The sequence below is a fragment of the Panthera leo genome, chromosome A1 (assembly GCF_018350215.1).
Source record: "Panthera leo isolate Ple1 chromosome A1, P.leo_Ple1_pat1.1, whole genome shotgun sequence".
Classification (NCBI taxonomy): Eukaryota; Metazoa; Chordata; class Mammalia; order Carnivora; family Felidae; genus Panthera; species Panthera leo.
The window spans coordinates 6,425,156-6,439,518 of record NC_056679.1 but is presented as its reverse complement, the minus strand read 5'-3'; the positions used below and the strand labels follow the sequence as shown (position 1 = coordinate 6,439,518).

Sequence of the window (14,363 nt, the reverse complement as noted above, 5' to 3'; positions counted from 1 at the left end):
CAGCAGTGATCACAACTATTGTGTATTGTGCCGGGCTGGGATAAGCGGACTGGGTGCTTCATCCTGCATCACACCAGCCCTAGGAGGTGGATGCTCTTACCCTTCTCATTTTACAAATAGGTGAAGGGTTTATTTGCTCAAGGCCACACAGGTCTGCTCATACTTGGCGCCCGAGACAGTAAATATTTATCCTGTGATAGCTTTTGACAGGAAGGTATCAATCTGGTTAAGGTAAAGCTTCCCAGACCAGGGTAAATTCGCAGAGAAATTAAGGTCACTATGTAGGCCTTCAGGGGAGGCCTGGCCATTTCCCCAATGACAACATACAACATTGCGGCCCTGAGTATTTTCTAATTCCCATAAAGCATAGAGCTCATGGCACAGGGTGAGGGGTCCATAAATGTGGGCTGTGAGTCTGGAGAGGCGAAGAGTGTTCCTGAGCGCCTAAAAGAAAACTGTGGATAATTGGAAACTGTATACATTTTCTCTGTTGATGTGACAGAAAGTATTAAATGTCTTCTAGGATTCCTTTGAGTAGCTATAAGATCATCACGTCCATCGGTGGAGAGGCATCCTCTGACTAGTCTGGGCGGCAACAGTTTCCATCCATCTTGAACATCAGTGTTCTAGAAAAGTCAGAAAAATGCAGTGAGGTTTTCATAGAACCAGATATATTTCATTTAAAGCACTCTCCTTTTGCTTGACATACACCCATGTGTGAGTGTGCACACACATGCGTGCTAAAAATGCCATATAAAATACTAATAAAGGTCAGGGCGCCTGGGTGGCTCAGTCGGTTGAGCGTCTGACTTCGGCTCGGGTCATGATCTCACGGCTCATGGGTTCGAGCCCTGCATCGGGCTCTGTGCTGACAGCTCGGAGCCCGGAGCCTGTTTCAGATTCTCTCTCTCTGCCCCTCCCCTGCTCACGCTCTCTCTCTCTCTGTCTCAAAAATAAATAAACATTAACAAAAATTAAAAGAATAATAAAGGTAATTTGAAGTTGGCTTGCTTAAATGAACTTATTTGACAAAATAAAACCTTGGAAACCCCATGTCGGTCTCTCCATTTTGTTGTTGCTGTTGCTGCCGCTGGCGGAATTTACCAACCCAAGAAATCCAAATTTCTGGGGGCCCCTGATCTCACATGAGCGATATAAACTCAGTTGACCGTAAAGCGATCAGAGATGTGAGCCTCCAGGGAGAACGATCAAGAGCTAGGACAGCTCAGCTTCGGGACCGAGCAGAGCGTGCGTTAACTGCCCACCGCACGTTACCGGGAGCAGGTACGCATCATGCACAGAACTAGTAATTCTCCTTCCCTGTTAACCAAGACCACTGCCAAAGCTCTTCTCGTCACACAGCGTCGCACCCTGCGCACACACCCTGCGGGAGTCTGGCTGTGCATTTATCATCCCCAACCTGTTTGTGTCGCGGAGGGGAAGATACAGTGCGTTCTATACAAGCCTAGGGCAGCGCACGGGGCTGGCACCCTAGGGGGTTACTCCTTCTCACCCCCTCTCCTTCTCTCATTTCATTCCCCAGCACTTTTTTTTTTATTTTTTATTAAAAAAAATTTTTTTTAATGTTTATTTATTTTTGAGAGAGGGAGTGGGGAGAGACAGAGAGAGAAGGAGACGCAGAATTCGAGGCAGCCTCCAGGCTCCGAGCTGTCAGCACAGAGCCCGACGCGGGGCTCGACCCTCACGGGATCATGACCTGAGACGAAGTCGGACGCTTAACCGACTGAGCCACCCAGGCGCCCCATTTATCCACCAGCACTTTAAACCAGCATTTCAAGAGCCACAGGAGGGGGGACATGTCCAACAATCATGTTTTGGCTAAAATTTATTGATTATAATCGTCCGCCTGGGCCTCCTGACATATTAAAGAAGAATTGGAAGAAAAGTAGCACATCATCCAAACACACAGTTTTCCTCCTTCCAGCTAGCCCCGGAGCATCCTTCCCTTTCCTCGTTTAAAGTAAAAAGGCACAACCAGGAGGCGCGTGCCACGATTCTAAAACCACATCAGCAGGGAAGGCTGTATCTTTGCTCACCGTGCACATTTCCTCCCACCCTCACAGGGACATCCATCAGGTATGATGAAATGTAGGTCACAACGAAAGAGAGAGATCGAGAACGCGTGATTCATGTTGCACCAAGTGATAGATCCCCGAGGAAGGCTTCTTTGCAAAGAGGGTATGTGTTGTCAAGCTGGCCTGCAAAGACATTGAATTCTTCATCTCAAATACAAAGCATTTAGGCTGTGTGAACGGTGCTCGCTCCTTAGTGGTTCAAAAAACCAACAGCAAGCCTGATCACCCCGCTTCTCGCCTTGCGTTTCTTGCACAAACGCAGCAGGGGGGCCACGGCCCAAGAAGCTAACTGTCCAGGCTCTCTGCCCAGGGGAGCATGGCACGCTCGAGCCAGCAACCTGCTACAGTTCACAGCTACGATGCCCAGCTCGGGATGGGGTAGGGGTGGGGGGGCCCTTGTTACAAAGCTGGGTGAGAGTGATCTCTCTTGTTTACAAGCTGAATGAAGGTCCAGGTGAACGCTTCCTCTTTATACCCAAGCAGTGGCGGCCCGGGCCTTCGCTGGCTTGACGGCGAAAAGTTAGACGTGCACCAAGCATCCTCTAGTGATGTGGGGAGTCCCCAGAGAGGTGCCTCAAGCTCGGCTTCCTTCGCATCACCTGCCCATCTACCTCAGGAGGAAACGCTAGCCCTGCCCATCAGGGGGCGGCCCTGGGATGGACACAGTGCCCGGCTCCTGCCACTCTATGCTTCTGATGGAGTGCGGACTCGAGGTGCAGGCTCGGCGGCCCCCCCCACCCCCACCCCGTGGCCAATGCCCGCGCCCACGTTACTAAGGGAAAGAAGCTAGCTCAGAAAGGTTCCACACAGTATGACTCCAACTACATGACATTCTGGAAAAGGCAAACCATACAGTGGTGAACAGGGATTGGGGGTGGGGAGGGAGGGACAGGTGCAGCAAAGGCAGTTTCAGGAGGGGGGATCTGCTCTGTATGACCCTATGATGATGGAGACACGGCATTATAAATTTGCCAAAACCTGCAGAACGTACAACACTATGCGTGAACACTAACGGAAACTATGGACTTTAGTTAGTAATTGTGTGGATCAGCAAAAAAACCCCATCAATGTATTCGGGAGGCAAGAAATCACAAGTGGGTCCCTAGAACTGTATTCCTTTCAGAGGCTCCAGGGAGAATCCATTTCATTGTCCTTTCCAGCTCCCAGGCTGCCTACACCCTTTGGCTCCTGGCCCCGCTTCCTCTGTCTTCAATCCTTGGAAAAGACCTTTGGGTTATACTTAGGGCTCCCCTGCCTAATCCAGAGAAATCTGCCCATCCGGAGATGCGTAATTACATCTGCATCACAAGATCCATTTCCCCGTATAAGGTAATACTCCCAGGTTCCAGGGATTAAGGCGAGGATATCTTTGGGGGCCGTTCATCATTCAGCTACGACCGGGAAAGAGAGACAGCAGGAGGCGGTGCAGGAAAGGTATTTTTCCGTGCAGTAATGACAATAAAATACAGTAAAATCTTGGATTGCAAGTAACGTGCTCTGCGAGAGTTCCCCAAGATGAGCAAACATTTGTAATGAACTTTAACTTGATAAATGTCACATGATCACAACTGGGCCAAAGGTTCTTGAGATTCACTTTGATATACAAGTGCTTTGGATTACAAGCACGCGCCCAGAACAAACTATGCTTGCAAACCAAGGTTTTACTGTAATTCCTCAAGTTACTCTGGGGAAAAAAACAAAACAAACAAACAAACAAAATCTCCAGCAAATGCATTAAAAATATGTATCAACACGGGGCACCTGGGTGGCCCAGCAGGTGAGTGTCTGACTCCGGCTCATGTCATGATCTCATGGCTCGTGGGTTCGAGCCCCGCATCAGGCTCTGTGCCGACAGCTCAGAGCCCAGAGCCCGCTTCGGATTCTGTGTCTCCCTCTCTCTCTGCCCCTCCCCTGCTCACACTCTGTCTCTCTCTCTCTTTCTCAAAAATAAACATTTAAAAAAATGTATAACAACAAAAAAAAGTTCCCAATGTCTCTCTTTCTGGAATTGAGAGTATGGGTAATTTTACTTTTTAATTTTAGTCGCAGGCAGCAAGATTTCTGTAATGAATATGTATTGTTTTAGAATCAGAAAAAGACTTTTTAAATTTTTTTTAAGTAATACATTTTTAAAAACACAAAAATTTGTACAGAGGCAATGTTAGCACGGACAACAGAATTCTTTCTCACACAGAATCTCAGCCCGAATGTTGTCTTTGTGTGATGCGTCCTTCCTTTCTCTATCTCCTGATAGTCCCATGAAATAGGTTCCTTCTCCATTAAAATGAGAAGGGTAGAGGGCCTTGGAAAGGGAAAAGGAGGGATGTGTTATGATTTGTCATAGGCCCTTCACTGCCTTTAAAGAGAAGTCAGGGTTGGTTTCAATGGAGGATTAAATATTAAAATGCAAATGTAAAATGATGCAGCCTTAGGAGTATACCTGATAGAAATACAAACATATGCGCATTAAATGACATGTTCTAGGATGTTCATCATGGCTTTCTTCACGATAGCCGAAACGAGACAATCACCCAACGTGCTCAGGACCCGTAGGAGAATGTATTAGAAAACAAGTGGCATATTATGCAATAGAATACTACGCAGCGATGAAAAAGAGTGCGATACTGCTCCATGAAACGAGTCAGTAAATCTCATGGAAATAATGTCGACTGAAAGGAGCCAGGCACAGCACTATTCAGAATGTAGGATTCCGTTCCCGTAAAGCTCAAAAACAGGCAGATCCAATCGACAGGGTGAGAGTTGAGAAGAATGGTTTTCTTTTCCTAGTGGGGGTACTAACTGGCGTGGGGCCAGAGGACAGCTGGGGCGCTGGCAATGTTCTATTTCTCAGGATGGCTAGAGAGGACGTTGGCATATCCACTGGGCATCTCTGCATCAAACCGTGTGCTTGGGAAATACGCGCTTTCTGTATGTAGGTCACCCAGCCAAAAAAAAAAAAAAAAGGACTGTAAAATAAAGAAGAATAAAAACGAAATGTTAATTTGGAGTCGCGTTTTATTCTCAGGTGTGATACGACCCTTGGCCAGGCAGCGCGAAGTGTGGCTAATAATCTGGTTCAGATCAGTGCACCAATTAATCAAACATACAGAAATTGACTCGCAGTCATTAACACGGGCAGCAAAGAAGCTGATTAGTCGCGTTGTAACGTAGGCACCGTGCCCTCCCCACAGTACTGGCTCAGTTTACGACTTGCTCCCGCCAATAATAATCCCGCTGTGGGGACGGCCCCACGGTCTACAAAGTCAATGACGAGGAAGGGCCAGGAAATGTAGGTACAGGGCTGAAGGTAGCCAAGATGCTGTGTGTGATTAACACGGGCACAGTCTTTCTCACACTAAACAGTACTTGTTCGTATAGGTTGTGAAAGTGCCAGGCTGTGCTTCAGGCTCACCGTCTCTTGCCAGAGCTATAGAGAGAGGTGACCGAAACGGTAAGCGATGAAAAGGCAAGACATGTCACGTCCGGAAGGCATCCGCTCCAGTGTCCTGTAACGAGTGGTGAATGAATTGACGAGGCAGCCTTGCAGACTGCAGCTCTACGACCCACGTCACCGAGGGCCACGCAAAACCTCCCGATCAGCCCACCGGATTCCGAGCCGCAGAGGCCATCTGGCGTCCCAGCTCACTTTTCTTGTGGGGAAATGCCCGTTCGGCAAAGTACACGTGGAAACCCCACCGCAGGACTCTATGCGTGATCCGGGCCTTGCCAACTAATTCATCCCATCCCGTCAGCCGTGGGTTGGTGCAGGGCTGGGCACACACCAGGCGGGGCCAGCGCTCTCCATGGGAACCCCTCGCCCCAGCTCGGAAGATGGTCTCAGCACGTAAGCCGGGCGGTGGGGTTGGGGGTGGAGGGTGGGGAGGGCTGCCCGGGGCCGCTTTCATGGCCGCATGAGAGATGCTTGTCTGGGGAAAGTCAGTTTGAGGCGGCCAAACACAGAGAAACAAAGACAAGGAATAAGCCAGAGACAGGGACTGACGGCGAGCCTTGGCACACAGAATTCTGTTCCCGCAGCTTCTGCTTTTCCAAGAGCCACTCCAGAATCTTTCCCAGCCATGTCAGACAACAATTTCCATTTGTAACTCAGTTACTTTGAATTGGATTTCGGCCCTTTGGCAACAAAAGTCCTAACAAATGCACAAATAAACCTAGAACTGGGAGGAAATTTTAAAGTCTTCCTGGTGTTACAAGCGATCGCTCGAGGGGCGGGGGGGAGGGGGAAGCGAGCAGAACTGGGAAGGCACAGCTAATGTTGGCAATCCGGAGGAGGTGCCCACATCGCCGTAGCCCCCGGGATCTGCCCTTTAGCGTATCCAGCCCCGTGTACGTTCCTTCAGTTTCTTCCCTGAATTCAAGATCTCACTGTGGGGAAACACACCCACCTCATTACCTTTTCTCTTCCCAACGCTTGCTTCTCCCCCGCCCCCCACAACTCCCAAACACACTAAAGAGGGAATGAATGCCACTCCTGTCCGCTCTGTAGGGCAGGGACTGTCTCCGTGTGATCGACCAGAACAGTGTCTGGCTAGCCCTGTGCGTTAGCCTTCCCCGAACTGCGAACTGCAGTGTGGATGCGAGGCTCCCAAGTAGTGGCAGATAGTTTGAACCGCACCGTGCTGAAACTGTTGTGTATGCTTAAGCAGCTGGTTATCAACCCTTGATTCTAAAAGCGCTTTGATTCATCACATAGAAATTGACAGGAAGATATACATCCCTTCATTACAGCATTTGCTGCCCGACATTATTGTTCCTTTTTATGTGTCTGTCACCAGCACGAGATACATGCTTGTGAGTAGGGAGATCACATCTTAGTGAATCTGCGCCCAGCAATTAGCATGGCTCTTGGCAGGTACAGGTGTCTGATGCCTCCCACCAGGTACAAGCAGTTCCTTTTTTTTTTTTAATGTTTATTTATTTTTTTAGAGAGGGAGATTGGGGACACAAGCAGGGCGGGGGGGGGGGCAGAGAAAGGAGAGAGAAAATCCCAAGCAGGCTCCACGCTGTCAGCACAGAGCCCAATGCGGGGCTCGGTCCTACGAACCGTGAGATCGCCACCTGAGCCGAAACCAAGAGTCGGATGCTTAACTGACTGAGCCACCCAGGTGCCCCAGGAGTTCTACAAACTCCATAGAACCTTGTTTTTCCAAGGGGAGTACGTGGACCAGGAACATTGGGCTCTCCGGGACAGAGGATTGCAAACGAAGAATCTGGGCCCCACCGCAGAACTGCTGATTTGTAGCTGAGAACCGGCATGTAGGGAGAGACAGGGTGATCTTGAAGAGGCCAGAGCTCATGGATGGGGGAAAGGGAGGAAAAGGGAGAAGAGGAAGTCAAGGGCAGGTGAATCTGCAGGGCTGGGATAAGAAATGACAGTGAGCACCGGAGAGAGGCAGGATGGCCAGAGGATGATGTCCCTGTAGGGAGGAGTTGTAGGGTCCCATGCTCCGCGGACTATCTCTGTTCACACAGGACCCTTACCGCGCGGTGGAGAAAGGCAGTCAGGAAACCTTCACTGTTGAAAGGGGAAAAAAATAATAATAAATAAAAAACAAACAAACAAAAACAGAATATCCAGCCTTGTTTTCTCCCATCTTTAAGCTGGGAGTTCACTTTTAAATTTAAGATCTACTAGGCGCTCTAGGTTTTGCAGCCAGAGGAGACATGAGCTCATAAGAGCAGACGGCTATCAGGTTCTTAATCTTAGAACCTACCGATGTGTTGAAATGAAAAAAATAAATTAACACTGCCACTCCAGGACCCAGATGAATGGGTTTCGGCCAGCATCTGCAGGAAGCTTCTGCAGGAATTCAGTAGACGATTTCTATTTGAAAACAGCTCAAGGAGCACTTCATAAGTGCGATTTGATGAGAATGATGATTCACAGAAGAGCACCTTACATGCGGTTAAGCAAATGTGCCCCGGGGCACAGTCATAATGCACCAGGTCTAACACACACCTGAGGAAAGGAACCCTTTGGGGATCCGGATGCAGTGTGGTCAACGGCAACTCTAAACTAGCTGGCCAATCATGTTGCTGCTTGAAGGATCAGCCTCCCTAACCTGCCCTCCGTGGATCCCAAACGCTACTCCTGAATACCACCCTAAGCCATCCTTTGGGCCATGAACGTGGCAGTTTAGGCAAAGGCGTGGAGAAGCGGGGCCGGGAGACTGCGACTCCCCGGGAAGACCTCAGGAACGGAATAAATAGGTCACCGGGCTCCCGGGCAGTGCTCCTTTGCCCGTCACCCGGTGCAAGCCCCAGACGGCCAGCTGGGGTGGGGTGCGGGGGCAGCGGGCCGGGAAGGCGAGCGTGCAAGTCGCGGCCTCCGGGTCCTCTCCTTCCCGGAGGGGGTCGGGGCGGGGCAGGGGGGTGGGGTGGGGGGGCTGCAGCCGCGCGCGCTCCGCCGTCGCCTGCAGGTGCGCCCCGAGCCTTGGGGGCGCGCGCCGGGCTCCCGGGGCTCCCGCGGGCGGGCGGCGGGGCGCGCACCGGCGGGCGCGGGCGCAGGAGCGGGGGCGCGCGCGCGGGGAGCGTGTGGGCCGGGCGGGCGCGCGGCGGGGAGAGCCGGGCACGCGAGCCGAGCCCGCCGCTCACCTGCCGCCCGTAGCTCACCTGGCGCGGAGCGCGCGCCCCGCGCGCCCCCCCCCCCCCCCCGCCCACTCCCGGGCGCGGCCACCGCCCCTCGCCGCCGCGGGCCCCGCCGCGGGCATGCGACAGGAGTAGCCCGCGCGCTTCGGAAGCACCGGAGGAGCCCCTTCGGCCTGGTCGCGCCAAGGTGACCCCCTCGATGACCCCCCGCCCCCGTGGGCCGCCTGTCCCGGCGCCCTGCCCGTCCCCGCGCGTCCTCCGCCCGTCCCCGCCGCCGGGGGAGGGGGGGAGCGGCGGCAGGTGCATGGGCGTGTGTCTGTCTGTCTGTGTCCACACTCCCATTGCACACACCTGCCTTTTGTGACCCTGGCCCGACTGCCCCGTGCGCACGGGGGGCGGCTGGGACCCCTCTTTGTTCTGGCTTGGGGAGGGGGGTGAGTGTGTGCACGCGCGCGAGGGTTTTTTTTTTTTTTGGTTTTTTTTTTTTTTTGGTTTTGGTTTGATTTTTTTGGAGCGGGGAGGGGGAGTTCGATGGAAATGGGCGATTGAAATGTTCCATCGAGGATGGCGGCCCCCGGCTCGCGACCTGTGGCTGCGGCGCGGCTGCCCCGGCAGCAGCCCAGAGGTGGCACGGGGGTTCGGTTCCAGCATGCAGGACGTGGTTTTCAGCTGTGCGTTGCCCGCACTTTAGCAACCGGTCCGCCGCGGCTCCTTGTGTGCCTGCCTCGCTCACGCTCGTGTTTCCAAGTCCGATCTCGTGTCGTCCCCAGCGCCCACAGGCATCTGTGGTCGCGGGTCCTCAGCCGGCGAGACTTTGCCCTTTGTTTTGTTCCGTGACACTTTCGAGTTGGTGAAGCGTGTGGCATTTGATGGCGGTGTCTGAGCAGGGGCTGGCTTTCTGTGTGTGTGTGTGTGTGTGTGTGTGTTTTGCATGATCTTGGATTGTCCCCCTGCTGTGTCTCAACATTAAAAAGCCTGTCTTTTCGTTGAAGAGGACGGGGGTTAAAATGAATGAAGACCTGAAGGTCAATTTAAGCGGGCTGCCTCGGGATTATTTAGATGCTGGCGCTGCGGAGAACGTCTCGGCTGCCGTCTCCTCCCAGGTTCCTGTTGTCGAGCCGGAGCCAGAGCTGGTTGTCAACCCTTGGGACATTGTCTTGTGTACCTCAGGAACCCTCATCTCCTGTGAAAATGCCATTGTGGTCCTTATCATCTTCCATAACCCCAGCCTGCGAGCACCCATGTTCCTGCTCATAGGCAGCCTGGCTCTGGCAGACTTACTGGCCGGCGTCGGACTCATCATCAATTTTGTTTTTGCCTACCTGCTTCAGTCAGAAGCCACCAAGCTGGTCACAATCGGGCTCATTGTCGCCTCTTTCTCTGCCTCTGTCTGCAGCTTGCTGGCTATCACTGTTGACCGCTACCTTTCCCTGTATTACGCGCTGACGTACCACTCGGAGAGGACGGTCACGTTCACCTATGTCATGCTCGTCATGCTCTGGGGGACCTCCATCTGCCTGGGACTGCTGCCCGTCATGGGCTGGAACTGCCTCAGAGACGAGTCCACCTGCAGCGTGGTCAGACCTCTCACCAAGAACAACGCGGCCATCCTCTCCGTCTCCTTCCTCTTCATGTTCGCGCTCATGCTCCAGCTCTATATCCAGATCTGCAAGATCGTGATGCGGCACGCCCATCAGATCGCCCTGCAGCATCACTTCCTGGCCACCTCCCACTACGTGACCACCCGGAAAGGCGTCTCCACCCTGGCCATCATTCTGGGGACCTTCGCTGCTTGCTGGATGCCTTTCACGCTCTACTCCTTGATAGCTGATTACACCTACCCCTCCATGTACACCTATGCCACCCTCCTGCCGGCCACCTACAACTCCATCATCAACCCTGTCATATATGCTTTCAGAAACCAAGAGATCCAGAAAGCCCTCTGTCTCATTTGCTGCGGCTGCATCCCGTCCAGTCTCTCCCAGAGAGCGCGGTCCCCCAGCGACGTGTAGCAGCCTCCCCCTCAGGGGACACACGGCGCACTAAAGTCTGCATTTACCAAGCACTTTCACTGCCCGGCCCAGTGGTTGAGATCCTGTCCTTAACTTCTTTCGACCGGATTTTTCTCTCCAGCCGCAGGAGCACCCAGCATTTCTGAAGCATTCGTTTAGATGAGTTAAGTGATCGAAGTGGAAATAATGTTGCCAGTGTCTTCGCCCTTTAAAAAAAAATAAAATAAAATAAATGATTATTTTGTTTTGTTGAGAGGCAGGGATTTTTGTTTTCTGTTGTATTTGGAGGATTGGTAGCGGGTGGGAAAGAAAGTGTGTGCTGTGGCCATGATGTTATCAAAAGTAAACTGGTCCTGGAGTGTTTACTTGGACTCTACAATAAAATTGAATTATTGCGATCAATGGAGGAGCAGTGACTTTTTCCAGATTTTTTTTTTTTTTTTAATGTCAAGGTAGATTTTCAACGCTGCATGTATGTAACTGAAGATGATCTCTTTCGAGCCAACACAAATAGTTCACGTGATTCTGTTTGGAAGAGACCCGGTTTTATTAACGTGAACTCAGTGATCAGTGACCAACACGGAAACCGTGTACCCATTCTTGTTCATTCTTTCTTTACTTGGAGCAATTACTGTTCACAAGAATTACTTTGGTATTTCTGTGAATGTTGTGACTTTCTGCAAGGTTGCCTGTGTTAGCTAGACCACTAGTTTCAAATGTTGCCGTGTAAATCCAGAATCAGATGAGTCCGCTTTCAATATAGGTTTTCAATGTGTCTCTAAAACGAATTCTGAAAATTGTCTTGATTTGCATATGAAGTAGGATTGATTAGACCGGCCATTGTAGTTTCTTAAACCACAGTCTGATTGTTTTCAGGGAACAAAAGAAAAAATTTAGTAACATCTATTAAAAGTAGGTTACGTTTATTGGAGAATATTCTGAAAAATAAAGCAATGGGAAGCTATCGCGAAATATGAAAACATCACGTTTCCTATCTCTCTATATCTAAGAATGTATTAATAGTCCTGATTGAGACGAATAGCATTAAATCTTGTAGATCAAATATTTCTGGTTCATACTGTCTGTGTTACAAAGTGCATTTGAAACAGGTGGTCTCCTATTTTAACGATTAAGTTGGCGAGTGCATATAAACCACGCGTATCTGACGGTGATATCTGTAAGCTACCCTCTGTAAGTTCACCAGCGGAGTGACCATGTGGCTGTTCGTGAGAAGCTAACTTTGAATTCCTTTTCCTTCTTTTCACCAAAAAAACAACTTAAACGCAATAAAAACTGCATTGCCTGTTCCCAGAGAGCAAAGATTTTTGTCAAGAAATAACACAGAAGACTCGGTTTTAAACACACTGCAAAATCGTTGTCTGAGCGCCATTTCCTTTAGTCAGACAGATGTTTTAGACACACATACCTTCCCTCCATTTGCCGTGGATTCGTAGTGGTGCCTGTACAATCAACGAAAGGTTTCGGGACGGGATGTCAACTAAGCCCATTCGGATGGTGGCAAGACCAGTATTTCAGGGTCCGTGGGGGAATCACTGGTAATAAATTCACCTCATCGGTTTGTCCCAAACGTTATGCCCGTGGTGGTCTCGGGGCCGTTCTGTCAGCCTGCATACTGATGTCCCTCTCGCCTTCGTATGTAGCACAAGGGTGAATCAATCCCATACTCGAATCTGGGTCTCCTCCCCTAGGTTACTTGCGGAAGCGGGAGAGTGAAATATCTCAGAAGCGGGACTTTTAATCCATGTCACCATATGACCAATCTAATCAACCTGATGCCTTTAAAAAATTCCTTTTGAACGTTTGATGGAGTTGGTGGATGGGACGTGATGGGTCTGTTCGTTTTTTAATGACGGAAAACTAGACAGCGTCCCCTTGTGAGAAATGACTAAGGTGAGTTGGTTTTGACATGTGCGGGCAAAGACTCATAATGAGGTTTAAAGCAATAAATGCTGCCTTTCTAGAAATGGTGGTCCACTTGGATATCTCTAATAGTAGGAATCTTAGCGATAATGACCGTGCTGTTTCTCTCTGCACGTTCTGTGCCAGGCTCCCTGCCGGATGCTGTCCCTGCTTTGTTGCTGGATTCACTAAAATACACTTACAGGTAAGAAAATTAACGTGAAGAGAAGCTAACCAATTTCTCTGAGGTCACAGAGCTCCAGGGTAGAGCCAGGTTTTTCCCAAAGCCAACGCCTGACCCCTTCCCTGCACCAGGCTGCCTGTGATCCCTCACTGGACATGAGAGCTGAGCGAAATGATTGAGGACATGTTACTGTCACTAAGTTTTACTTCTACAATTAAGACAAAGCCTCCTGTTTAAAGTTATAAGTGGTGTGGGGCACCTGGATGGCTCTGTCGGTTGAGCGTCCGACTTCGGCTCAGGTCACGATCTCGTGGTTGGTGAGTCCGAGCCTCGCGTCGGGCTCTGTGCGGACAGCTCGGAGCCTGGAGCCTGTTTCAGATTCTGTGTCTCCCTCTCTCTCTGCCCCTTCTCCACTCATGCTCCGTCTCTCTCTCTCCCTCTCTCTCTCTCCCCCTCCCCCACTCGCACTCTCTCCTCTCTCAAAATAAATGAATAAATTTTAAAAAAATAAATAAAGTAAAAAACTAAACACTTTTGGGGTGGCTGGGTGGCTCGGTTAATCATACAACTCTTGGTTTCAGCTCAGGTCATGATCTCACAGTTCGTGAGTTTGAACCCCACATCAGGCTCCACGTTGGCAGTGTGGAGCCTGCTTGGGATTCCCTCTCTGTCTCCTTCTCTCTCTCTCCCCTTGCCCCTCTCTGTCTCTCTCTCTGTCTCTCTCTCTCTCTCTCTCACACACACACACACACACACATACACACACACACACTCTCTCTCTCAAATAAACATTTTTAAATACATATACTTTATATATGTATATTACACACACACACACACACACACACACACACATATATACCTTAAAGGTGTTTATTCTTGTCAGAAGTTGATAGATAACTAGTCCATGTTCAATGGACATGAACTTTGAACTTTTCCTAGGATTTCTCCGTGTCTTGTAAATATCTATACATATATTTTCCATGTTAGGATTCTCACTTTTTAAAATCCCGATTACCATTATCTTAAGGTAATTCTTTCAGAATGTTATGCATCTGTGCAGTATGTTTCCAGATGCATGTAGGAGCATACCCGAAACTCTGCATGTTTACACACACAGCAGTAGCAACAAAGATTTGTTCTCACCGCCATGTTTTCCAAAAAGGACACTTTTCTCTATGACATATGTGGTTCATGTACATGCATGAATTCACCTTGAGATAAGTGAGGTGGAAACTTTGATTCTCTGTGTTCTACAATTCAGCTAAACTCACCCCACAGAACCTTTCTCTAGCCAGAGACATTCAAAAATATCTCGTCTTCGTTTTGATATTTATCTGTAATCTTTTGTTACTTTTTAACGCCAAAAATACGATTAATGTTAACTGTTACCAACGGTCATTACCACCGTTGTCCTTCCTTTCAGCCCAAGGAGGTGCGAATATCTTTTTATCCAACGGACGAATGTCCAAGTCCATAGTTGAAGTGGATTTTAATATATAACTTCAATATGTCCACAGTATAAAATATTTACAGAAGAACTCC

At 49.9% G+C, this 14,363-nt stretch overlaps 1 protein-coding gene across 1 annotated transcript; it reads left to right on the top strand.

The window, feature by feature from the left end:
• The first annotated feature begins 9,303 nt into the window (after positions 1 to 9,303).
• Positions 9,304 to 10,714, top strand: GPR12 (G protein-coupled receptor 12). The gene has a single exon (XM_042903545.1). It carries the CDS (start codon positions 9,710 to 9,712, stop codon positions 10,712 to 10,714), a length of 1,005 nt encoding a protein of 334 aa, XP_042759479.1. The 5' UTR covers positions 9,304 to 9,709.
• The last annotated feature ends 3,649 nt before the right edge of the window (positions 10,715 to 14,363 follow it).